We start from the raw sequence: 25,479 nt of genomic DNA, 5'->3' as shown, positions 1-25,479 counted from the left end.
TATCTTTTATTAATTCTTTTATAAAACGTACCTATTGTTTTAATCAATACTTTATTTAAAGACTGAAATAAAGTTAATTAAAAATAAAAAATTTATAATTAAGTTAATTAAAATACTTCGATATTTAAATGCAATTTTCTAAAAATATATTTTTAAACCCTGAAATTATCCTCATTATTATCACAGCATGTACAAAAAATGTTAGTAATTAGCTCCATCGACATGGAAGTTTATATTTCTAAAACTAACTTGGGCCCATCGTCGCCCACAATTTTACCACGTGTGGGCAATCATTAAGATCGTTAGATTTCACGCACGTATGTGTATTATTATTTATATATAAACACGCATATACATATATATACTATAATGGACCTTCTTTGCATGACTACATACATAAACGAAAATAAATGTTTTCATGAAAAATATAAATAATAATTTGTTTATTTATTTTTCTTGTCATCTTAAAATTTTCAAATAATCAATTATCCAATTAAAAAAAAAAAAGCTTGATTCTTTTTCTTTTTTTTTTTTAATAATTTTTTACACCTCTAACTCATACACACACACACAATGAATCATCAAAATTACTAAAAATTCAAATTAAAAAAATAATAAACTTTTTTTAAAAAAATTATTCTAATAAATAAAGAAAAAAGAATAAGAAACCTCACTCCATATTAAGAATCTATTTTTGCTGCACTTTAGATTTTCTTAAATGAATTTATTTTTATAAAATAATTGAATTTTTAAAATTTGAGCATAAATTTTTCTTTAAAATAAATCAAAAAAATTCATTTTATTATATGAAATTAATTAAAAATAAAAACACATAATTAAGTAATGAATTAATGCCGTGAAGTTCTATTATCATAGTTTTTACTGTATATATATATATATATATGTATATACATACATATACATATACATATACACTCATGGAATAGGAAAAGAAGCTACCCTTAACTTCATGTCGAATAATTTGAACGAAACAAAACATACGTAGAAAGTATAATTGCTATTTATGATGAGAAAGACGTTAAATTATCAAAGTCAGTAGCCTTATTCAAATGAACATTACCTAATCATGTAGGTTTATGTTTCTTGCAAAAATCCCAGATCAAATATCATTCATTTGTACGAATGTATATATATATGCATATGCACATACACATGTGGGGTTGGCTGATTTGGGAAGATCTTTATGGAAATTGTGTAGTGAGGATAGAATTTAATAAGATTAAATAAGCTTCATCTATATTTCACAATCATTCGTGCAGTCAAATTAATGTGACATATTGAGTTGTATCCAAAAAAAATTAAATTAAATTAAATATGAACGTGTGTGTGTGTGTTGTATATGTACATATAAATTAATAATTGAAATAGGCATCTCATGTGCTCTCTCTCAATTTTATTTTATTTTTAAAAAATTCGAGGCTAAATTAATTAAGAAAGAGAGACCCAAGAATGAGATAGAATTGACTTTTTGGTTCAATCCTGTTGACTGAGGATCATTTTTTATACCCAAGTTTATCAAATTTTAAATTTAAAAAATATAATATTTTACAAATTTTTTTGTCGTTAATTTATATAAATCACAAATTTGCTGCAATAATTAAAATTAAGAGTTAATTTCAATATTTAAGTTCAAAACATCTGAAATTTTTCAATCAAGTTGTTTATTTATTTATTTATTTATACAGTTTTACTAATTAAACTAATGGGTAAATTATAATAATATATTTATTTTTGTATGATAAAATTTGAATAATTCTCAATATTTATAAACATATAAATTTTATGTACACAGCAAACAAAAATGGTAATGTGTTAAGAGGTGTTAACATTTGTTGGGGGGAGGGACCAGACCATATTGGTAAACTCGAGGTTTGAAGCCCATACTCCGGTAACCATATATATATATATATATATATATATATACACATATACGTATATCATCACATTATTTTCCAGAGTTGAAAAAAAAAAAAAAAAAGATCAAATATTTTATGCCAACCAATTTTTTTAGTTTTAAAAAACAATAATGAGGAAATCCGAAATAGAAGAAGTAGAAGGTACGAAAATCGCGGAAGAAGAGGAAAAACCCAATCGACGGAGTCGTTGATGGACTACTGGCGAAGGGCCACAAGCCACCAAGAGCCCATGTGCGTATCAGTTTAGTGTCTCTCTGGGACCAATTTTTATTTTCACCCCCCACATAAAATATAATGTTTAATATTTATATAAACAAAATTTACACGAAAATACAGATATGCTCTGAATTTATTTCGAATAAAATATATATTTGATAAATTTAGGATTTATGTGGAATTACACAAGTATTTATATTGTATGGTCATTCTAAAATTATAAAAAAAAAAAAAAAAATTATTATCATATATATAGTATCTTATAATTAATTAAATTATATAGAATTAGAAAAGAATTCCATAAAATATATTTGATAGAGTTTAAGGAGTGGTGTAATCCTTGATTCCTGCCTTTTCCCTTTCTTAAATGCCACACCTCATTAATTATTGATGGCCTAGTTTGCAGCTCTTCCATTGCAACTCTCCCTTCATTGCATGTGCATGCTGCAACTGAAAATTCACTCCTTAAAAAACTACTCCCTTTAATTCATTTTTCATCATCATCATCATCATCATATCTCTTATACATTACATACGTATATATATATATACACACACACACACACACACACACACCCACGCACCTATACATTAAATAGTATTTATTGCATATTATTTAAAAATGGACAAGTAATGAATCCTATTAGATAGAAAAATCATATCAATATCTATCCTCTCACCTCCTCTAAATTTGTTCTTCTTTAGTTCTAACAGTATATGTATACGTATACGACATATATGTATCTACAAACACAAAATGGTTCAAATTCAATTAACATAAATGATTGATCTTTATCCCTAGAATACTAGTCGTCAACTACTATAGCAAATGTCAGGCCTTAGATCTAAAGAGAATATTACACGAAGACTGTGTTTTAAAATTCTAAACCCAATTAAAATTAGAACTAAAATCTAAAAAAAAAGATATTTTAATTAATTATTTATTTTGGGTATCAGTTGGTACCCCTGAGAAATTGAGATAGAGCAAGAACATTATTTAGTAGGGGCCCAAGAACAGCTATGTTGAGTGTACTAAGGTGGATTTTCAACCTTAAAATGGGAATTGTGTTTGTCGCATATAAGCAAAATGAGCATTATGTTTATATATATATACTACATATACATATGTATGTATATTTATATATTACAGTATGTAGTTACACTTAACATCTCCTTGGTACACTCATTTGTGTGTCTTTCTATTTTTCTCCTAACTCCTCCATTATTGCCTACCTCCTGTACTATTCTAATAATATTTACACTTTTTGTTTAATTTTCTTGCTAGTAAAATACTTGCCTAGCCACAATTATTGATCGCTTAATGCCAAAACCCAAAAGGGTAAAGAGATAGAGCACATATATATATATACATATATATATATATATATATGTGTTGAGTGAAACTAATCCTTGAGAAATGAGAATTATATATTATACACACACATACCCCACATGCGTATAAGTGTAATTATGTATGTAGATTTTGATATGTTTGGTATTCTCTATTCAATTCATTCCTTGTTTTGATAGAGAGAACATAAACATGATAAGGTTAGCTTAATTTTCAAAGAACAACACAATTTAAAGATTAAGTACTTTAATCTAAATTATCAATTATCAATTTATAAAGGTTGTATTCTTTGTGTTTACAAAATTTTTAGAGTTTGATTTTAATTTTAATTATTTATTTTTTTATAGAAAAGAATGAAAATATTAATCATCCAAAAAAAAAATTATTGGAGAATGATTAATTTAAAAATAGGAAGAGAAAAAGCATTATGTTGGGTAGAAGATATAATGTATAAAGAGGTTAATATATATATATATATATATGTATATGTAAAATATAAGTTAGTGAGTCCCAACCCAATTATAAATACCAACAAAGACATGCACGAGCGTCTCTAGTTCCCCTGTTGAAGGGTATTCAACAACAGTCTTAATGATAAAAACATGAATGATGAGGACACACACATACATATCATATATTATTTAGTTTTACAATTTATATTATCAACAACTGTATTCCAATTTGTTGTGTGCACTCATCTAACACTTTATATATATATATATATACATACATATATACTCTAAATCTTTCACTTTCCATAGTTTGTTTGATCTATATAAACATAAATACAATTTCTTATACTTTTATTAAAATTAAAATGATGGCGATCAAAACTTTTTTCACTCGACTTTAATTTTTGAAATGTTCACGTCCAAAAACTTTTAGTCCTGGTTGGTGCAATGTTATACGAATTATATTCCTCCAACTTTAAATAATTTATCCAAGGTGGGAAGAAAGGTTATCCAATCAATACCCTTTAAATTCTTGTATTCCTGTTAGGCACGTACCAGCTTTTTTCCATTCAATTTTGGTTCTAACACCTTGTTTTAATTTAATTTGTTAGTAAAAATAAATATATATCTAAATAAATAATTATAATATTTGATTTACTAAAACTAAATAATTTAATGATAACACTATGATATGAAATTTTAATAAATCTAATTATGTTTTTAGGTAAAAATGAAAAGTAATTGAGTTATCTTAATTAAAATAATCACAATAAATTAAAATTTTAATATTCTAATTATTGAAAAAATTAATATATATATATATATGTATGTATGTATACAGAGAGAGAGAGAGAGAGAGAGAGAGAGAGTTAAATTTTGTTAGGAGATAAGCATGAATATGACTTGTGTTATCAAAGTGATATCTGGTAGCCATATATTGCAATCATAAGAAAAAACGTGTCGCCATTGTAGACTCCAACATGTACACAACAGAAGAGGATATGAGGTATCACTTGTAATCATCAAACACCCACTTCCACTACCTCATATATACATATATATATATATATATCTATGTATAGAGATAGAGATAGAGAGAGAGAGAGAGAGAACCAAATAATTAAAAATAAAAAAGATGTATATATATGTCTTCTCAAAAGAAAATAATATAAATTTAGTAGAAAAGTCTTTGAAAGTTGTTTATAATTAAAAAAATATACGTCCAAGGAAGGAAAGCAGTAAAATAAACTGTTTAAGATGAATTGTCAATAATTTAATAATATTTGTTTTGTACATCAAACCTTTAACTGCCTCTCGTGTAAATTAATAAATAAATAAATAAATAATGCTCAAAGCCAACTGGCAATTTTGATTTGTTGCACAAACAGATAAAAATGGAGAGGTCCATGGCTCTTTTGCAAAGGACAAAATTAGTGTGTAGGATTTCACTCTCGTTCCTTTTCTTTTCTTTTCTTTTCTTTTCTTTTCTTTTCTTATTTTCTCACAGAAAAAAGTGCTTATATATTTTGAGAAGAAGAAAGGAGCTATTTCTTCAGAGGAGAACCCATCTGGAATCTTGCTTGTTACGAAGAAAGACATTAATGGATATTCCAGCTTCTCAACACGGCAGTGATGGTGATGAGTCTGGTTGGACTCTGTATTTAAACCATTCTTCTTCTTCTTCTTTTTCAAAAGATCACTGCTATGGTTATGGTGATTATTATGGAGGTAACAATGGAGGTAGTAGAATCCACGAAGATGATGGTGATGAGGATTTGTCAATGGTGTCTGATGCATCTTCTGCTCCTAGACATTACTGTGAAGATGACGAAGATTGCTCTTATGGAAATGGGTTTTTTTGCTCTAATGTTCTTCCTTCTGCAACTGAAGGATTAGCCAAGAAGAGTAGTGAGAAGAAGAAGAAGAAGAAGAAGACTAATCAAGAATATGGGAGAAATTACCAGAGACATTCTTGTCTTGACGACACTGCTAGCTCCCCTGTAATTGGCTTTTCTAAGGCAAGTAATTCCAATCACACATGCATATTACTTTCATCTATAAATATACATATATACATATATGTGTGTGTGTGTGTGTGTGTGTGTGTGTGTGTGTGTGCTCTAATGTATTCCCGATGTTTATACATACAAAAGAAGTTCAGTCTCTCCAAGAACAAAGCTTCAACGGATGAGCATGTCGTGGATTTCTCACATGGCTTCTCTGCAACATATTTTGAGGTATTCCCCACTAACCCACGACTCTTTTCTCAATATATAGATGTAGATGTAGATATACACACACACACACATGCTTATGTATAATCAAAATAACCAATTGTTTCCAGGGAAAATCGGCATTTCACAACCAAGGAGGGTTCTTTAATTCCTCTATTGGCGGGAAACCAACAACAGATCAAGAAAAAGGTTCGTTCATCCTCTTTTTTTTTTTTTTTTTTTTTTTCTTTTGGTTTAAATTTGTTCTTATTTGTTTGAAGAGAAAAATAGAATGGTAATTTTTATGTCCCATGGACTGAGCAAGGAGATTTTATCTTATTGGCAGGAAGTATGCAGAGAAGAAAGTGGAAATAATGAAAAAGGGTGAATTGATCTTTTGTCTGTTTCCATGAAAATTTCTGTAGAGAAACAAAAAAAAAAAAAAAAAAAAGCAGCAGTGGATCTAAAAAGGGTTCATAATGTTCTTTACTTTTTCATATTTGTTTCTTCTATTAATTCTTCTGCTTTTAATGCGTTCCTGTCAATGCAGTGGGAAACAACCTGAGAGTGGGAAAAAAAAAAAAAAAAAAAAAAGGTACTACAAATTAATAAATAAAAATTTTCTTTCTTCTTTTTAATTTCTTTTTTCTTGACTTTGTGAAAAATGATGAATGAGGGTGGAAGAAAATGGGGATCTGTACCTCCCCTCCCCATTGCCAGTTTTAACCTCTTTCTTTCTAAGTGTCTTGCATCAATTTTTAGTTTTTATTTATAATCTATTCGGACAGCATTATTTGAATTAATAATTTTTTAGGTTTAAATTCTTTTATAAAGAGAAAATCTTATTCAAGTAACAAAGAAAAATGAACGAAATGAATTTATTTATTATGTTTACTAACACGAATCATAGCTTGTTAACACAATCCCATACATGCTGGCTGGCTTCATGATTTTCTGTTCTTTCCCCAAAATTAGTTTGTGGTTACCCAATAAAACATAATAATGTTGTAAGGGGAATTAAGGAGAAAAGAAATCTGCCCACCTATAAAATTTCTGCTTTTGATTGTCAAAAAGATGAGGAATAAGAAAGAGTATGTTGCTGCTCCTTTTTTTTTTTTTTTGAAGTTTCAAACATTTCATTTTCTTTACAAAAAGGTTTATCACCAAAGACAATTTAATCATACAAAAGGGATCGTGTGTGGAAAATAATAAAGCAAGAAAAATTTTGGTGGTCCTTTCGAGAAAATAATCTCTCGTTTCTTTTTTTCCCTCCCCCAAAAATGACTTTCATTTTTGTTCTTCTAACCCAGTTTTCCCCATTCACTCTCTCTCAAGTATAAAAAAAAATCCCTCCCAAGACTCAATCCCGAATATTTAAAAATTAATATTTGAACCAGAAAGTTCATATATTTAATGTTAATATTTATATAGAAAAAAAAAAAAAAAAAATTGACGACTACACCTATTTTTCTCACTTACAGTCTTATTTACAAAATATAATCAAATTTTATTTATTTATAATTTGATTCAATTTTAGTTGATTAGTGTACCATCTCTTTTCTATACTTAAACGGTTCAAATTCAAATCTAATATATATCACATAATTAAAAAAAGAAAAAGAAAAATCCCAAATGCCAATAAAATAGTCCCCAATTTTCTTTTTCACTAGTGTAATGGCCAAGGCTAGCTCAAAGCAAGCTATATATGGTTGGTAAATTTTGTAATCTCTAGACCCAAAAACATATAATATTTTCAGATGGAAGGCATCAAAAAATAAGGTTGATTTTGTACCCAAGAGGCCCCAAAAGCCAGCATCTCACTATCTTTTGATGGCTACAACAAATATGATCCATATGTATATATATAACATCAGGGCTGGCACAATTATTGAATCTGAATTGGTGGGTTGCCTTCAGGATCTTCACTCAAGGTGTTCCATTCCCAGATTTATTTAGCTCCCATATCTTGGAAAAGGACTTTTTATCTCTTGGAGGAAAAGGCACCACACCACCTTCCTCTACCCTACCAATTTCTACTTCTTACTAATCATAAATACAATTTAGTTAACCTTTGAAGAAGAGCACTTATTAAAAGATTAATCCGTCCCTTCAAATTGTATGCATTATTGTATATTGATTAATTCACTATATATTTTATTGGGTATTTTATATTTAAGCTGTATTCGTAAGATTATTTTATAATTTTTAAATTTTAATTAATTTAATTTTAAATTTTCACGTACTAATATTTAAAAGTCAAAGATGCATATATATATTTTATGTAAAAATACAGATTTAAATAGAAGAACTAACTTATCACACAATAAAAAAAAATTATATATTTTAAATTATTGTAACATAATTTATTAAATTATTATTTTTTATTTTTTATTAAATAATAAATAACCATGTGATTGAACTTTTTATCTATATGATTTTAAAGTTGTATTAACAAAAAATTCGATATAATGTATTTAAAATCTTATTTTCGTACCATTTTTTTTTTAGAATAATCAAACAAAAGGCATTAAAAAATCTAGAAAAAAAATTAGTCTTCTTTTTTGTATCCTACTTTAGATATATTTTAAAAAGCGAACTGCAATCAAGTATGAAACTTTGAAAAGACCCTTTTGCCATTTTCAGAAGATCATTAACATATAAAACAAGTAAAAAGTTTAAAAAGAATTTTTGGAAGTAAGAAGTGTTTGTGGGAGCAAATTGCCAATAAAACCTAATTTAAATTAGTTTGTTTTCAATTTTTCAAAAAAATTCATTACTCATTTGTTTGTTTTGCTTTTAAATCATTTGGTGTCATTGTCTCTTCCCCCACATTTGTGTAAGATCAGTTTTAGAGGTTATGAATCATACAACCCTCATGCAAAGATATTTTGTGTTCTTATCATTTTCTGGTTTTAGTTGTGTCCTACTTTATTTTTTTTTTAATTGTTTTCTGTTATTATTATTTTTTCTACATATATAAATCAATATTGTTATATTTATGTTCCTTACGATACCCTTCAAGAAAAAATTTGAATTGAATTCCAAATTAATTGGTGTAAATTTATCTTTATGATCATGCATTCTTCAAATAAAGATCTATTTTCTATAAAATAAAAAAAAAATCTTAAATTTTATGTTTTAATGAATTTTTTAAATCCTTTCGACAATTTATATTGCGTTGGAAAAATATATGTATGATCTGATCAATTACATTAAATTTTTTCGATGCTATCTATAGAAGTCTTAAACTTCCTTGACAACAGAGAGAGAGAGAGGTCTTAAACTTTCTACTTGAACTACTTAACAAGTTCAATAATTTTCAAAATTCTTATAAGAGAAAAAAAAAAAAAAAAGAAAATATTCTCTATAAAATTATAATAAAAATTTACTTTTTAAAAGATGTGCATGATAATAATTGTTATTTTTTTTTAATCAATTGTCTTGTGACAAGAAGCACATAATTCAAAATTTGAAATAATTCTTATTAATAAGAAAAAGTACATAATCGAGAATTTGAACCCACAATTTTAAAAAGACGATTAGGTAGTTACCAAATAATTGCTTTATTTGGCAACTATCAGCTGTGGCATGCAGTAGTCCATGTGTATGTATATGATCTAATACACAATATATACAGTAAACAATTGTCCTTATACCAATTCTTTGGAGAACATATCTGGGCCAAATCCAGAAAATAAATGGCGCTATCTCGTTGACAGCTCCCACTCAATTCAAGAACAACTCACAGAAACAAATCAAAATCCATTTCCCCGAAGGTCTGAAGTTCCATGGCAGTTTAAAATTTGTTTGGCAGAAAAGAAGCTCTTAATAGGGTTTTCAAAGATTTGTTTGGCTTCCTCTTTTGTTTTCAACAATTTTTTGGAAGTTTTATTTACTTGCTTTGGGGAATCTATTAAGAAAATAACTGTGAGCAAGCAATTGATTTGTCAATGTGAAGATCTTGTAGAACCCGTTTGGTCAGTTGATGACTCGTTTATTCATTTAGCTACTACTTATGTACTCACAGAAAATTACACCATATTTTTCATATTCAAACCACTTCGTCCTGTATCTATTTTAGAAGTTGGGAAATTCCTTTTTTTTTTTTTTTTTCAAATATGTTTTCTATTATGTTAGTTTTTTATCATTTTACAAACAGAATTCCAAATAAAACTGAAGCATTACACTATCAAGTTCTATTCAAAATTAATAAATTTTGAAAATTCAATCTCTTAGTCTTCTCTGAAATTATCTACAACGCCAATTTTTTTTTTTTTTCTTTATTATGGGAAAATTTTCAATCATCACAAATAAAAAATACATTAATTTCCCAATAAATGTTACCCAAAAAAAAAAAAAATTCATTTGTTGCAAAAATTAACCTTAATCTCGGGTAACTCTCAGGTTAACCTCAGGAAAAATACGAACTGCGGCTGTACAAGCTGATGGCATTGCTTGGAAAGACAAATTGATAAGACAAGAAACAAGGCAGGCGAATACTCTTCCAAAACAGTAGACTTAGTAGGGTAACCAGTAGAATTTCAATTTACACAAGAATTCCTACTTTGATATTTAATCAATGAATCTGGTCTTTAAACTTCCCTATCTAAATTTCATTGTTCATCCCCTAATCGAAGAAAAATAGGGTTGAGTAACCAGTAAACACAAAAATTTAAATTAGAATAAAAGATTGAAGAGGAAACACTAATTTATCATGTTAACAAAATCATTTGACCCATACAATACACAACATGCTTGAGATCCCCACTTCGAAACCTAGTCCTTCTGACATGATGCATCCCAATTACTTGCAACATATGATCATGATAGACTGGCATGACATCAGAAAGGAGGGATCAAACGACGTATTTGAAATTTCTCCCTTTTTCGAGAACAAAATTTTATGACCCAAAAATATTTCTGTGAACAGGTTGAGTATCCAAAGATTTAACCACTTCCATCCATGGTTTGTCTATGACCAAGACGGAATTTTTTGAAAGGTGTCCAATAAATAAAACAGGGTTTTTGGAAGGCAAAACTTCAAAATTCCTTCTACCACTTAGTTTCAATTCTGTCTGACAGTCCTCCAGAGCCCGTTTTCGAGTCCCATTCCCACACCTTAGACCCCCTTTAAGGAGGGCATTTTGCAATTTCTTGGTTACGCAGCCATTTACCAAGTCATTTTCATCATCCCGTTCAACTGGCATTCCAAAGTCAATCAAGCACTTTGCCCTGCGTTATAAAGAACATATCCAACATCAGATGCATCATCACAATAAGCAATGACAAAAGGTTGTTGCCAGGCTTGGTGCATGTAAACAACACATAACAATCAATTGTTAGGACTTCTCCGAAGCACATTCTAATCTCAAGTCACAAACAAAGTGAACAAAATTGTTTCTATTTGCTCTTTTAACTTTTAAGGGAAGGGATGGAGGGAAAACGTAAATGCATAGAGCAAGTGATTCAGTTATTCCAGCCAGCTTGCTGCCAACTTTCTCACTTTCGTAAGTTCAAGTTACTCCCGTCATGTTACAAGCATCTAATGCTTCAAAGCTATAGAGTAAAAACATTAAAGTGAAAAAAGTAGTAGTGAGCCACACCTGGCGCTATAAATTATAGCAGATGAACTTGGGGAAGGCGAGAATGTGATCCCAATAACCTCCCCAGGAAATTCTTGGTATCTCTTTGGCAGAACATAAGAATGCTGCATCGACCATTCCCCCAATTGTTTAGCTTCAACATCAAGCACAAAGACATGGTTTGAGGAGGTTGAAATTATAAGAACATTGTTATTCCAGGGATGGAAACCACCAGTTGTAACAGAGGCACCACCCAATCTTGATATGAACCAGTGTTGCCTGTTTCACAAAACCAACAGGAATTGGTACAAGAAAATTCAAGCTATAAAATAAAATTGAGCAAGGTACAGTCCGGTGGAGGAATTTCTAAAGTATGGTCTGGTAAAAGGTTTCAGTTTATGGAAGTTCAAAGAAGCTTTTCAATGCCACCCCCAACAGCTTCCTCAGTTACAGATTTCATTCCACATTTGCATGCAACTTTTTCTAACCACAGAGTACTTCAAATTGACGCATTCTACAAACCATTATAGATGCCATGGAGGCAGGAACATCAAAGAATTTCAAATTGATGCTTCCACAAATCACCAACTTAGGTTTGCCAGAATCTTAAGCAGCAGAGAAAGATCGAATATACCAAGAGAGCAGAGTAACACACTTGTAAATTCACACCTTTGTATCTCAAGATTGAACACATAGACATCTCCAAAGCAGTTGATAGCAGCTAACCACTGCCCATCAGAACTTGTGAACATTTTTGTTATCGGAGGTTCACTAGGTTGTAATTCCTCTTCATGCTCGTCCCTGCAAGGTATGAAGGTATGGACGAGTTCTGAACTTCCCACATCAACAACCTGTACCACCAAAGATGATGTTAAAACCATATGATAACATCAACTGGAGAAGAAGTATGTGTTAGTAGGGGGAAGAATGCACAAGTAGATAAACTCAATAAATCATGGGAAGGGGCTTACATATATTCTTCTATCATGTCCTGCTATCATCAAACGCGAACAATCAGAACTAAAAACCATAGAATGTGCAAATGGTAGTTTTGGAGGAAGCTGCCTCCTAGTAACAGTCCACTTACTCTCCCCAAATTCATTTCTCTTCAATTCAAATAAGCTGGGTCTAATTTGGTCGGAATAGGCAAAAAATGCTCCAGACTTAGAAATTGTACTGCAAATGATCCTCCGAGAAGCCTTACTCTTAACCCGAGCCAACAAATCAGTTGCTGCCCGGCCTGCAGAATTATTTTTAACGCTAACACGGAGAATATCTATCCAGCAAGAAGCTTGGACCAGAAGCAAAGAAGTCTGACAAAATATTGTATTATGCACCAGTTCTATAGGAACTCTCTGAGGTGCAGGACAGATATCATGCGGAGAGAACCTAGTGAACTCCTGAGCAGAATAGGCAAAAAGCTTCGTGTCATCACCACCTGAGATAAGCATTGGAACTCCTAGGTGAGCCCACTTATGATACGTAAAGTCAATGGGCTTCTCCTTACAGCGCTCGCTACGACTTCTTTTTGACTTTTTATCTGGCAACTCTTCCTCTGGCAGAGGATCTGCTGATAAAAAATTGTAGTTCAAAATCCAAGTCAGCAAAGACCTTTTCGACTAAGTGTAGACATCATACAGGTATACATTATTTTATGTACTGTAAGTGTGTGACAAGAAATGCATGTGCATGTGAAAGCACAGAACACAAAACATGCACAGACCTTCACGGATAATTGGCACTGCCACCGTCAAGGCCCTGATATCATGCGTGTGAGATCTTACATAACCAATATATACCCATTTTTTTGTCACCTCAGCAGAAGAATTGTCATCGCCAGAACCAACCATCTCGCTAGAGAGCTTATAAAGAATAACCTACAAGTGCAATCAACAAAATTAATAAGCTATTACCATTTTACCAGAAAATCAAATAGATCAAGAACTCACAGTGCATCAAGAGAAATAATAAGAACAATAATAGAAAGGTGGAGAAGGAAAAGAAACTATCTTTTCTCAATTCCATAGTAGCCACAAACTCTAGCTCTGACCACAATGGAATCAATCAACTACTAGATATATAAGTGTTCGTGAACAAGATGTCAAGTCATTTAATATATATTGCTAGGGCTATAAAGATGAAGGATTTCACCAGGTACTTACAAACTTCAGTTATAGGAGTAATATAACATACCTGTCCATCAGAACCAGCAGAGAAAACTCTGTTGTGACTAGGAGCAGCTGCAAGAGCATTCACATCACCCTTGTGATTAGAATGTGCCTGCAGAAGAGTTCCATGCTTGCTGTCCCAAAACTGAACGCTGCCGGTACTGTCTCCACTAACAAGAGTCCCACACCTATCCTCAACAACAATACAATCGTCAACGTGAAAGTATAATTACCACTGCATGTGCAATCCATGAATATCTGTATATGCCAAATGTAAACATACAAACAAATAAACTATGCCCCAGTTATACCTCAATGAAAGCAATGACCACACATAGAGTTCAGGTCCACCACCCAAACCTCCAAGTCCAACTGTAATTCTATAAATTTCGTGACCCAGTTTTGCATCCCAACATCTTATCAACCTGTAACGAGGCCATTCCATAAGAAATCATTCAATTACATGCATCAGAATGCAGAAACTATTACACCTTGAGTATCCACTTACCCATCACTACTTCCTGAGTAGATCATATTCGCATCAGAACTCCAAGTCACACTTAGAACACGCCCTACAAAAAAATGACACCAAGGATCTCTAAATAGAAGTGCATGCAATGACATAGCAACAACAGTAACAGAGGTGTCGATATCTCACCACTGACCCTAGGCAATGATCTTTGGTATATCAACTCATTGGAATCAGGGATAGTATAAATCCTTACACAACCATCATCACAAGCAATGGCAACATGCCTATCCAAAATAACTGACTGCTTGTGAAGATCTTCTACGTCAGAATCACTCTCACTCCCACTGGTTTCACCGTCTTCTTTATCATCAGAGTTACCATTTAAAAATCCGTTGCCAATATGTTGAACCTTAGGTTCTGCATAAACCAGTTGATCATTAGTGGGTGCGACAGCCATCTGCCAGATTGAAACGCCAATTGACTCTAGCACAATCTGCAGATGAACATAAACCAGGACAATTATCTTTATAATTCATAAATAGAAAGTTCGATTGAATTCAAACAACAATAAGTGACAGTATCATCCAATAATTTATTAGTAACATAGAGTAAAACAGTTCAGTCATGTTAAGATGGTAGTTAAAGAGGCAATACACCCCTATCTAAAGCTCCAATTTGTTAGGAACAGAATTTCTGGTCATGATAGCTTCTGTTGGCATAGATTCTCATTGAGCATTCAATTCCTATCATTAAAAAGAAATTAATATATCAATGTAACTACCAATAAGCTAATGGTCAACATCCATTAAATCCACAAGGCATCGATCAGTATGGTAATGCAGCATGCAATCATTACGCTAACCACGTGGTGTTAGTTCACAGCCATACCAAACAAAATCTCATTACTTCGCTCAACTATCCAGGGTAAGTACGTGCGGCTTCTAACATAGCGTTTACAGGAATAGAGAAAAGCTAACCTTCTGCTTCAAGTGGAAGAGATCCCACTCTGAAACTGACCCGTCGATGCTGGAAGAAAACAACCGACCACATGGCAACCCTTTCGAGCCAGCACGGCACCACACAAGCGATGAAACTCTCGAATTAGGATCTCCATGAATAGTCTATTCACAAAACGTTTTATACACAAACAAAATCAGTTCAAATTGTCATTCAATGCAAAGCCTAAAGCAAATTGTGCGATGAAACAAAAAGATACGAATGAAGTGGCATCAGTCGCGTACAAGTTGACAGTGCCAGCCTACGGCGCCGGGAGAGACGAGCCAAATCTCCAACGAGCCGTCCTCTCGAGCGGCAGCGACCTGAGAGTCGTCGGCACTGGTGGCTAGGGCAACTACCGGTGACGGCTTCCAATGGATTGAGCTACAACGGTACTCAATCATCATTCGGCGGCTAAACTCTGGGAGGTTTTACGTCGTATATTGATGTGAATAGTGAGTGAAGCGTGGGAAAGAGAGAAAGAGGAACATAGGCGGAAGCGAGGAAAGATGGAAGAGGCTAGGTTTTTGAGGGTTTAAGGGGAGAGACGGATTTTGAACCGGACGAACCGGTGGAACCTTTCCAAACCGGTTTCCTATCAGAAACTATATGTTACCCACACTGACAAAGGTTTTTTTTAATATTTTTTATAAATAAAAATGTATATTTTGATTATATAATACATCAAACATAATAACAAATTTACGTGAAAATAATATATAAGCAATACTGATAAATATCACATGCATTTTTTATTTTAAATAATATTTAAATATAAAACAAAATTAAAATTTTGATATCAAATATACTTACATGATTAATAAAAGTTTAATTTGTTCGGTACTATGTTGAATATTTAATAATATAATTGATAAGAGTTAATTTAATTTTAATTAATTTAGATATGTTATAGAACTTCTAATTTTATAAAAATTGATATGTAAGATCATATGTAGTATACTATTCATGATATATGAATATTTAAAGATTAATATATTTAATTTGAAAATCAATATGGGTATATTTTTCATTTGAATCCATGTAAATCGTTTATTATGAAAAATAACACACAGGACATGAACCATAATTATGATATTGAATTTGAAAGTTTATTTGACATAGATTTTATTTTAAATATATAAATTTATAAAATATATTTAATAGAATAAAAAGGCTATGATTTTGTAATTGTATTATTGAATTCATTGGTTTGTTTAGACCAATTTTATGTCAAATTAACATGAATTTGCAAAAATTTACTTGATTGTATTGTAATTTTTTCATATATGTTTATGATTTAAAATTATATAATATTAAATATTATATCTTCTATTCAAATGAAAAAAATAAGTCTATATATTTTGATGATCCATAATGATTTAACTCTTCGGTAATTAATAAAAAATATAATATTGATTATTGAATCAGTTCATTTTTTTTGTCAAAAAACGATGAACAATTTATTATATATCAAATCATATGTATTTTATTGGTTGATGAGAATAAACACCAAATAAAACAAAGATAACGAGAAAAAAAAAACTATGCTAATAAAAAATAATTTTGATGAATCCATTACTAGACATCGAAAAATGATTAGAAATAGAAAAAAATTATTATAATTCCTTCGTCCTTAAAAATATTTTATCATCTAAATGTTGTAGAAAATTTCGAATTCTAATTCGTTCGTTTTAAAAAATATAGAATATATGTGTATGACAACAAAATTTTCACAATAATATAAAAAACTATGGTCAAGTTTTAAAAATGTTCAACTGACAAAAATTATTTATGTAATGACCTCAAAATTTCAACTGAAATAAATTATAAATTAAGTGCGGAAACAAAATAATTAATTAAGATTTACATTCTTTACACAATAACTTAAAGTACCAAATAGTGTTACGGAAATTACTCTTTTGAAGAAAATACAAAAATTAAGAAAATAAACGAAAAATAAATAAAGCTGGCATCCTACTCGCAACCCTATTGTGGATCGGGCTATAAATCATGATCCTCTTGATCTGAGATAGTTAAATAAGGAATGAGGTATACTAGCCCAATAAGAATATAACGCTACTCACCGACACATAAATAAAGGTTGGTAGAAAAATAAAAAATAACTAATTGAACTATTAATTAAACAAATTCATTTATCATAAACAAAATCTTTTACCATCTACTTACCGTAGTAAAATTTACAAAATAACTTATAGAAATAATAACATAACACAGATCATGATTTCATATGTAATCAATGTGAACAATAATTCTATCATTTTATCAGTCTACTAGTATCCATAGGGGTTTATAGGGATATCCTCACAATGCGTGAACCATTTCCTTTAACTTTTCAAATTAACAGGTCGTCCTCATACCCTATCCGGTATGAGCGCCAAATAAGTAAACCTCAATACTCCGTCTGATATGAAGGTAAAACAGGTCGTCCTCATACCCTATCTGATAAGAGCACCAAATTACCAAACCTCGATACCCCATCCGGTATGAGACAACGTTCACGGTAGGAATTTTTATGTACCATGTCCATTCACCATCTCCTAGGATATCCAGTAAGGCTGTCGTTTCATCCATTCACTTAATCACGCAATTTTTTGTTTTCATTTAATCTCCATTATTTCCTAATTCAACCGTAAATACATAAAACAACCAATACATCCATTCAAAGCTATGAAATCGATCAATCAGATACTATCATGCATTCAAACAATAAAAACAATCAACAAAAATAACAGTAGATAATTTCTGATTCTAATTCCATTAGTAATCTGTAATTAATTATGGATATTTTCTAAATTGCATAAAACACCGTATTTATTGTTATGGGGGTATTTTTGAAATTTCCTGTAGCAGCATCGCCGGGCTTTGCCCGCGATTTTTCGATCAATCCACCGGTCTTTTGGCTCCGATTTGATTATGGGGGTATTTAAAATTGAATTTCGAGCAAAAAAAATTTTTTTAACCTATTTTGATGGTCGGAAGTGGCTTCGGTGCAGCGGCGAGTGACGGCAGCTCTCCTTCCCGATGGCTTGGTCTTCTTATCCAATGAGGGTGTCTGGCGGCTAGGGTTAGAGTTTGGTGTACAGAGGGTTATTTATACTTATTTTCTTTTAATCTGGACCATCCATCGCGTTTGATCTGTATCGTCTGATCGCGATTAAATAGGAAGTAGATCTGGACCTTTGATCGCGTTTAAATCTAATCATTCGATCTCGTCTGGGGAGTGCACGTATCTAGGCCGTCCGTGCGCGCGGGGGCGGATCTGGGCCGTCCGATCGCGGGCACGTGGATCACCCGCGTGGCCTCCCGTGTGGCATCGCATTAGTGTCCATTGCCACGCAGTGCGTTCTAGTTTGTCGGAGCTACTGACCGAACATCCTACGTGGCACGATTTTTTTTTAAATTGCATTTTGATCTCTAATTTCTGATTTTTTTTCAAAATACCAACAGAACCCAAATTTTCACCATTTTTTCCAAAAATTATTTTCAATTTCATTCTCCTTAAAATTTTCTTCATTTTTACACTAAATTAAAATTACAAATTTAAAAAAATTATATTTACAAATTAATTTAAATTATATAAAAATTAATTTGGGCATTACAACTCTCCCCTTAAAAGAAATTTGGTCAATTGAATTTGTCTCTCTCACTCTCAATCAAATAGTTGGGGGATATTAGATTTTGAAGTCTGATTCTAGCTCCCATATGGCTTCTTTCGGGGTGTGATTCTGCCGTAGGACCTTAACAAAGGAAATTTTTCGATTGCGGAGTAATCTACTCTTTCAGTCTACAATACCAACCGACACTTTCTCATATGACAGATTCTCTTAGAGTGAAAGGGGCTCGTGGGCCAAGACGTCAGAGAGGTCTGAGTTGTACTTGCATAGCATGGACACATGAAACACATTGTGGATCCTGAAAAGTTTTGGAGGCAGTGTCAGTCTGTAGGCGGTGGTACCAATTCTATCTAAGATTTTAAATGGTCCAATAAATCAGAGATTTAGTTTCTTCCTCTTGCCAAACTTACTGATTCCCTTGAAATGAGTGACCTTAAAAAATACCCGATCGCCTTTCTCAAATTCCAAATCCCTCATCCTGGTGTCCGCATAACTCTTTTGCCTGCTCTGAGTCGTTTGAATGTTATTACTGATCTTAACTATTTTTACTGTAGTCTCATCTATAAGATCTAGGTCGAATAGTTTCTTGTTACCTACTTTTTCCCAACATATCGGCGATTTGCATGGGCGGCCATACAACGCCTCATATGGAGCTATGCGAATACTCGCTTAGTAGCTGTTGTTGTAAGCGAACTCTATCAGGGGTAGATGGTCATCCCAATGGCCCCCCAAATTTAAGAACACAAACTCAAAGTATATGTTCAAGTGTACGGATTGTCCTTTCTGATTGTCCATTAGTCTGAGAGTAGAATGCAGTACTAAGAGACAGATTCGTTCCCATGGTTTACTGAAAGCTATACGATAACTAAGAAGTGAATCTGGGGTCCCTATCGCACACTGCTATCACTGACACTCTATGTAATCTGATTATCTCTCAGATATATATTCTTGCCAGCTTGTCCAAGGGGTCAGTCATTCTGATGGCCAAAAAGTGGGAACACTTGGTAAGCCAGTCAACAATTATCTAGATAACATCATGTCTTGAGCGTGGTTTAAGTAATTCTGTCATGAAATCTATGGCGATATGTTCCCACTTACACTCTGGAATTGGTAATGGCTGAAGTAGCCCACTTGGGCGTTGATGATTTGCCTTAACCTGTTGACATACCAAACACTTAAAAATAAAGTCAGCTACATCTTTTTTTATCCCGTTCCACCAAAATTGGGGTTGTATACTTTGATATATCTTAGTACTTTAGGGATGCATGACAAATTTTGAGCTATGAGCCTTTGTCTTGATGTCCCTTTTCAACTCACTGTCACTTAAAACACACACCCTATTCTGTAATCTGAGCAACCCATCGGCAAAGACTCGAAATTCTGAATTAACTCCCTGTTCTGCATCTTTCTTGAGGGCTGTTAGGGTAGAATCGGCGGACTGAGCTTCTTTCATTCTCTGTATTAACTCAGGTTGAACAGTCAGGTAGCCAAAACATATGACTCTCTTCATGTCTTGAAGTCGTACTTGTTGTGCAGCCCTTATCTGCCTGTAATTTGAAACTATCAAATGAGCATTTGTACCTGCACTTTTCCTGTTGAGTGCGTCAGTTATCACATTGCCCTTACTCGGGTGATACAAGATATTGCAATCATAGTTCTTGAGGAATTCTATCTGCATTCTCTTACGCATGTTGAGATCATTTTGAGTGAATATGTATTTCAAGTTCTTATGATCGATATAGATCTGAAAGGTCTCCCTATACAAGTAATGACGCTAACTCTTTAAGGCGTGGATGGCTACGACCAGTTCTAAGTCATGGATGAGGTAGTTTTTCTCATGATTCTTCAACTGCCTGAATTCATAGGCTATTTACCTTCCCATGCTGCATCAAAATATAACCTAACCCTAGGTAGGAGACATCATTATATACTGTGTATCCACCCGATCTGCTCAGCAAGACTAACACAGGTGCAGTAGTCAACTGTCTCTTTAGTTCTGAAAATTTTTTTTTACAGTTTTCATTCCATTCAAACTTAAAGTTCTTCTTTATGAACCGAGTCAGAGGAGCAGTTAAGCTAGAAAACCCTTTCACAAATCTGCGGTAATAACCTGTCATCCCTAGAAAGCTACGAATCTCCTTAACCAATGTCAATCATTCTCAGCCGAGCACTACTTCAACTTTTTCAGAGTTTACTGACACTCCATCTTTTGATATGATGTGTCATAGGAAGGTAATCTGCTCAAGATAGAATCTACATTTAATCAACTTTGTACACAACTTCTTCTCTCTGAGAACTTGTAATGAGTCAGATGGTGAATGTGTTTCTCTCTACTTTTTGAATAAACCAAGATATCATCGATGAACACAATGATGAACTGATCCAGAAGTTTTCTGAAAATCCTGTTCATCAAGTCTATGAAGATGGCTGGAGCATTGGTTAGTCCAAATGGCATGACAAAAACTTATAGTATTTTTACCTGGTTCGAAAGGCTGTTTTGGGAATGCCTTCTGCTCTGATTCTTACATGATGGTAACCTGAATGCAGGTCTATCTTGGAGAAGATCTGGGCACCCTACAACTAATTAAAAAGGTCATCGATCTTGGGGAGGGAGTACTTGTTCTTGATCGTGACCATGTTCAGGCCTCTGTAATCTATACATAATTCAACGTCCGATCTTTCTTTCTTGTAAATGTAACTCCGGTATCCCAATGGGACACATTATGTTGGATGAATCCACTGTCCTCCATTTTAGTGATCTGTTTCCTCAGTTCCTCCATCTCAACATGACTCATGCGGTAAGGAGCAATCGAAATAGGCTGGGTGCTTAGTTGAAGGTCTATGGTGAATTCGATTTCTTTGTCAACCAACAGTTCAGGTAGTTCATCGGGGAAACACATCTGGAAACTCTCGGACTACTGGAATCTCTTGAATACAAATTTTTTTATTGGATTTGCCTAGTTAGAAAAAATAGTCGGGTTAAAGTACTTGATAATAAGAGAATTTGCCATGAGAGAAACAAATGTTAAAGAATTTTATTAATTTGTAAATGACTCCTTATTAGGAGGGTTGAATACAATCTTCTTGTTAAAACAATCTATGTTGGCGTGATATGCCGCTAACCAGTTTATTCTTAAGATCACATCAAAGTCCTCTGTATCAATTTTTTATCTGCTATATCTATAAAACAGACTCTATATACAACTTTTCCCAGTAGTATCATATACCCAAGAGTAGACACAAACAATACATAATCAAAATTTTCAGATAATACATTTAATTTTGATGCAAAAATATGTGAAATAAATGAATGCGATACACCAGTATCAATCAAAATATGAGCATGATAGTTACATATAGTACACATATCCTGTACCACGTTCGAATAAGCTTCTACATCTTGCTGAGTGAGGTTGTAAGCCTTTCTCTATATAGGAGGTCTGGCCTAATTCTGGTTTCTCGGGCACTCCCTTGCATAATATTGGACACGACTACATATACGGCAGGTGTTGTTGAGACGATAGCAGGGTTGGTCCCTAAGATCTTTACCACAGTGCTGACAGGTTTTACCGCACCCTGCTGCTAGAACTTGAGGAGTAGCTTGAGTCATCGGGCTAGGTCTTTTGTTCTGTTGAACATGTGTAGTAGGTGCTGATCTATGGTCTGGAGCCGAGGGCTTGAGGTTCCCTACTACTGGAAGAAAGGTGCGAAGGTTCCTCTTCACCAATTGTGCCTTGGCTAGGATAACCGAATAAGTGCTGAGCTCAAGCACAAACAACTGTTGTCTGATCTCAGAACGGAGACCCCACTCGAACTTTCTAGTCTTTCTGCCTTCATCCATCATGCTTTCCAGGGAATACCGGCCCAACTCTAGAAACTTGCAAGCATATTCTGATACAGTCATGTCTTCGTGGACCAAGTGTGTAAACTCCATCTCCTTCAGATGTCGGAGATGCTCTAGAAGATACTTTGCATAGAAGACCGTCAAGAACTTTTCCCAAGTGACTAGAAAAGGTAGGGTGGCCTACTTGAGTTGCCACCAACGGCCTGCTTCTCCCACAAGCATGTAGGTAGTAAGGGTGACTTTTTGTTCGAGAGTCACCCCAAGCGTCATAAACGCCTTCTTTGTCTCAGCTAACTAGTACTCAACCTCTTCAAATGAAGATCATCTTACAAAAGTAAATAGATTTAGTCTTTTATACCTCTTGATGTAGTCTTGGTCCATCATGGGAGGAGCTGAGTCCCGTGGAAGAGGGACTGTACTGCGCTGAAGATGGAATGGGTCACCCTATGGTGGTACTGGATGATATAATGGAGGCACGAGATTGTACTGTGGTGGTGCCGGGTGATGCGATTGGGGTACCGGACCATACTGTGGTGGTACCGAGTGGTATTGTGGCTGAGGCACCAGATCATACTGTGGTGGTGACGGGTAGTACTGTGGTGGAGCAGGGTCATAACGAGGTGGTTCGGGATCCTCTCGTTGCAGGGGTGGCTCAACCCGTGGCAGCGGGGGAGGGTCAGATAGCTCCCTTCTTTCCTCCCGGGCCTACTGGACAGCAATGAGTCTCTCCAACATCTCAAATAACCGGTCGACATCCTCTTTAAGCGAACCCTCCCAGGCTGCTTGGTTTAGTGGGGGTCTTCCTCTTCTCATCTATCTGTACCTGCATTTCAGAAAGAATGGTTGAGTGATAATTTATTATTTTTAGTGTTTCCTAAGGATTTTGTGTAAGGAATGAGTCCAAGGCACGCGGCTATGATACCAACTGTAACGACCCCGAAATTTCAAAGAAAATAAATCATAAATTAAGTGCAGAAACGAAATAATTAGTTAGGGTTTACATTCCTTAACAATAACTTAAAGTACCAAATAGTACTATGAAAATTACTATTTTGAAGGAAATACAAAAAATTAAAGAAATAAAGAAAATAAATAAAGTTGGTATTCTACTCGCAACCCTCTTGTAGATCGGATTATGGATCTTGATCCTCTTGATATGAAATATTAAATAAGGAATGAACTACACTAGTCTAGTAAGAATATCACGCTACTCATCGACGCAGAAATAAAGGTTGGTAGAAAAATAAAAAATAACTAATAGAGCTCTTAATTAAACAAATTCATTTATCATAAACAAAATCTTTTACCATTTACTTACTGTAGTGAAATTTACAATACAACTTATAGAGACAATAATATAACACATATCATGATTTCATATGTAATCGATTTAAACAACAATTTTATTATTTTATCAGCCTACTAGTATCCATAGGGGTTCATAAGGATGTCTCCACAACGCGTGAGCTATTTCCTTTAACTTTTCAAATTAACAGGCTGTCCCCATACCCCGTTCAGTATGAGTGCCAAATTACTAAACCTCAATTTCATCCATTCACGGTAGGATTTTCTTTATACCCAGTCTGTCCACCATCTCCCATAATATCCAGTAAGGCTGTCATTTCATCCATTCACTTAATCACGTAATTTTCTATTTTCCTTTAATCTCTACTATTTCTCAATTCAACCGTAAATACATAAAATAATCAATATATGCATTTAAAGCTATGAAATCGATCAATAAGATACTATCATGCATTCAAACCGTAAAAATAATCAACAGAAATAACAGTAGATAATTTTCGATTCTGACTCCATTAGTAACTCATAATTAATTATGGATATTTTCTAAATTGTACAAAATACAGTATTTATTATTAATTTGACTTCAATTCTATAACAAAGAATAGAGTGAGAGATTCTTACTCAATTTGATGCCCGAAAAGTGAAATTTGTTGACTGCGCCTACCAGCGGTACCTAGATTCCCTAAATTTTTATTCAGAGATTAAAACGCGCTATAAATACCTACAAATATCGTAAAAAATCTAAAAACAGTGTCAGAACTCCTTTTTAGCTAATTTCAAAATTCCAGCACAGTGGCTTCGTCGTGCTTCGACGACAGCGTAAGGGGCCTCAGTTGGTAAATAAAAAATAAAAAACCGAAACTCACCAGCGGCGGGGCTCTCCGGTGCAGTGGCTCCGCCGACTCACTTTTACGGTGGGGTCTTTTGCTTCGGTCAACCTGTAGAGAATGAAACAATGATTACAACGGTGGAAAAATTTCGCAGAACGAGAATTAGGAAGGGCCTCATCGTAGGCAGTTTTTAAAATTTTCTGTAGCGGCGGTGCCAAGCTTTGCCCGCGATTTCTGGCCAATACTCTAGTCTTTTAGCTCTGATTTGGCCATGGGGGTGTTTAAAATTGAATTTCGAGCAAATGAGAAATTTTTTACCTTTTTTGGCGGTTGGAAGTGGCTCCGGCGCGGCGGCGGGTGGCGACGGCTCTCCTCCCCGACTGCTGGGTCTTATTCTCCGCCGAGGGTGTCTAGTGGCTAGGGTTAAAGTTTGGTATGAAAAAGGTTATTTATACCCGTCCCCTTTTAATCTTGACCG

The 25,479-nt window shown here is 33.3% G+C and overlaps 2 protein-coding genes and 1 long non-coding RNA gene across 5 annotated transcripts; 1 reads left to right on the top strand and 2 right to left on the bottom strand.

Moving 5' to 3' along the window:
* Positions 1 to 5,407: 5,407 nt before the first annotated feature.
* On the bottom strand, positions 5,408 to 6,223 carry LOC148270430 (uncharacterized). The gene is made up of 2 exons (XR_015819909.1): positions 6,105 to 6,223; positions 5,408 to 5,969 (listed from the first exon to the last, which is right to left on the bottom strand). It is a non-coding gene; the product is annotated as an uncharacterized LOC148270430 (long non-coding RNA).
* Positions 5,558 to 6,895, top strand: LOC148270429 (protein SOB FIVE-LIKE 5-like). Its single transcript, XM_088221372.1, has 3 exons — positions 5,558 to 6,193; positions 6,301 to 6,379; positions 6,516 to 6,895. Exons 1-3 carry the CDS (start codon positions 5,558 to 5,560, stop codon positions 6,542 to 6,544), a joined length of 744 nt encoding a protein of 247 aa, XP_088077498.1. The 3' UTR covers positions 6,545 to 6,895.
* A 3,964-nt stretch (positions 6,896 to 10,859) lies between these two features.
* Positions 10,860 to 15,909, bottom strand: LOC110808440 (transducin family protein / WD-40 repeat family protein). 3 transcript variants are annotated; one of them, XM_022033935.2, is made up of 11 exons: positions 15,633 to 15,909; positions 15,369 to 15,512; positions 14,578 to 14,884; positions 14,428 to 14,491; positions 14,231 to 14,344; positions 13,945 to 14,107; positions 13,475 to 13,628; positions 12,723 to 13,321; positions 12,421 to 12,602; positions 11,773 to 12,030; positions 10,860 to 11,401 (listed from the first exon to the last, which is right to left on the bottom strand). In XM_022033935.2, exons 1-11 carry the CDS (start codon positions 15,792 to 15,794, stop codon positions 11,071 to 11,073), a joined length of 2,478 nt encoding a protein of 825 aa, XP_021889627.1. In that variant the 5' UTR covers positions 15,795 to 15,909; the 3' UTR covers positions 10,860 to 11,070. The 3 variants fall into 3 exon arrangements, with proteins under 3 accessions (XP_021889627.1, XP_021889628.1, XP_021889629.1); XM_022033936.2 differs by having other exon boundaries at positions 12,723 to 13,318; positions 15,633 to 15,908; XM_022033937.2 differs by having other exon boundaries at positions 14,578 to 14,808; positions 15,633 to 15,773.
* Between the last annotated feature and the right edge of the window lie 9,570 nt (positions 15,910 to 25,479).

This window comes from Carica papaya, chromosome 1 (assembly GCF_054855325.1).
Source record: "Carica papaya isolate Zhongbai chromosome 1, ASM5485532v1, whole genome shotgun sequence".
In the NCBI taxonomy this organism is placed as follows: Eukaryota; Viridiplantae; Streptophyta; class Magnoliopsida; order Brassicales; family Caricaceae; genus Carica; species Carica papaya.
This window is presented reverse-complemented; position numbering and strand designations above follow the sequence as displayed.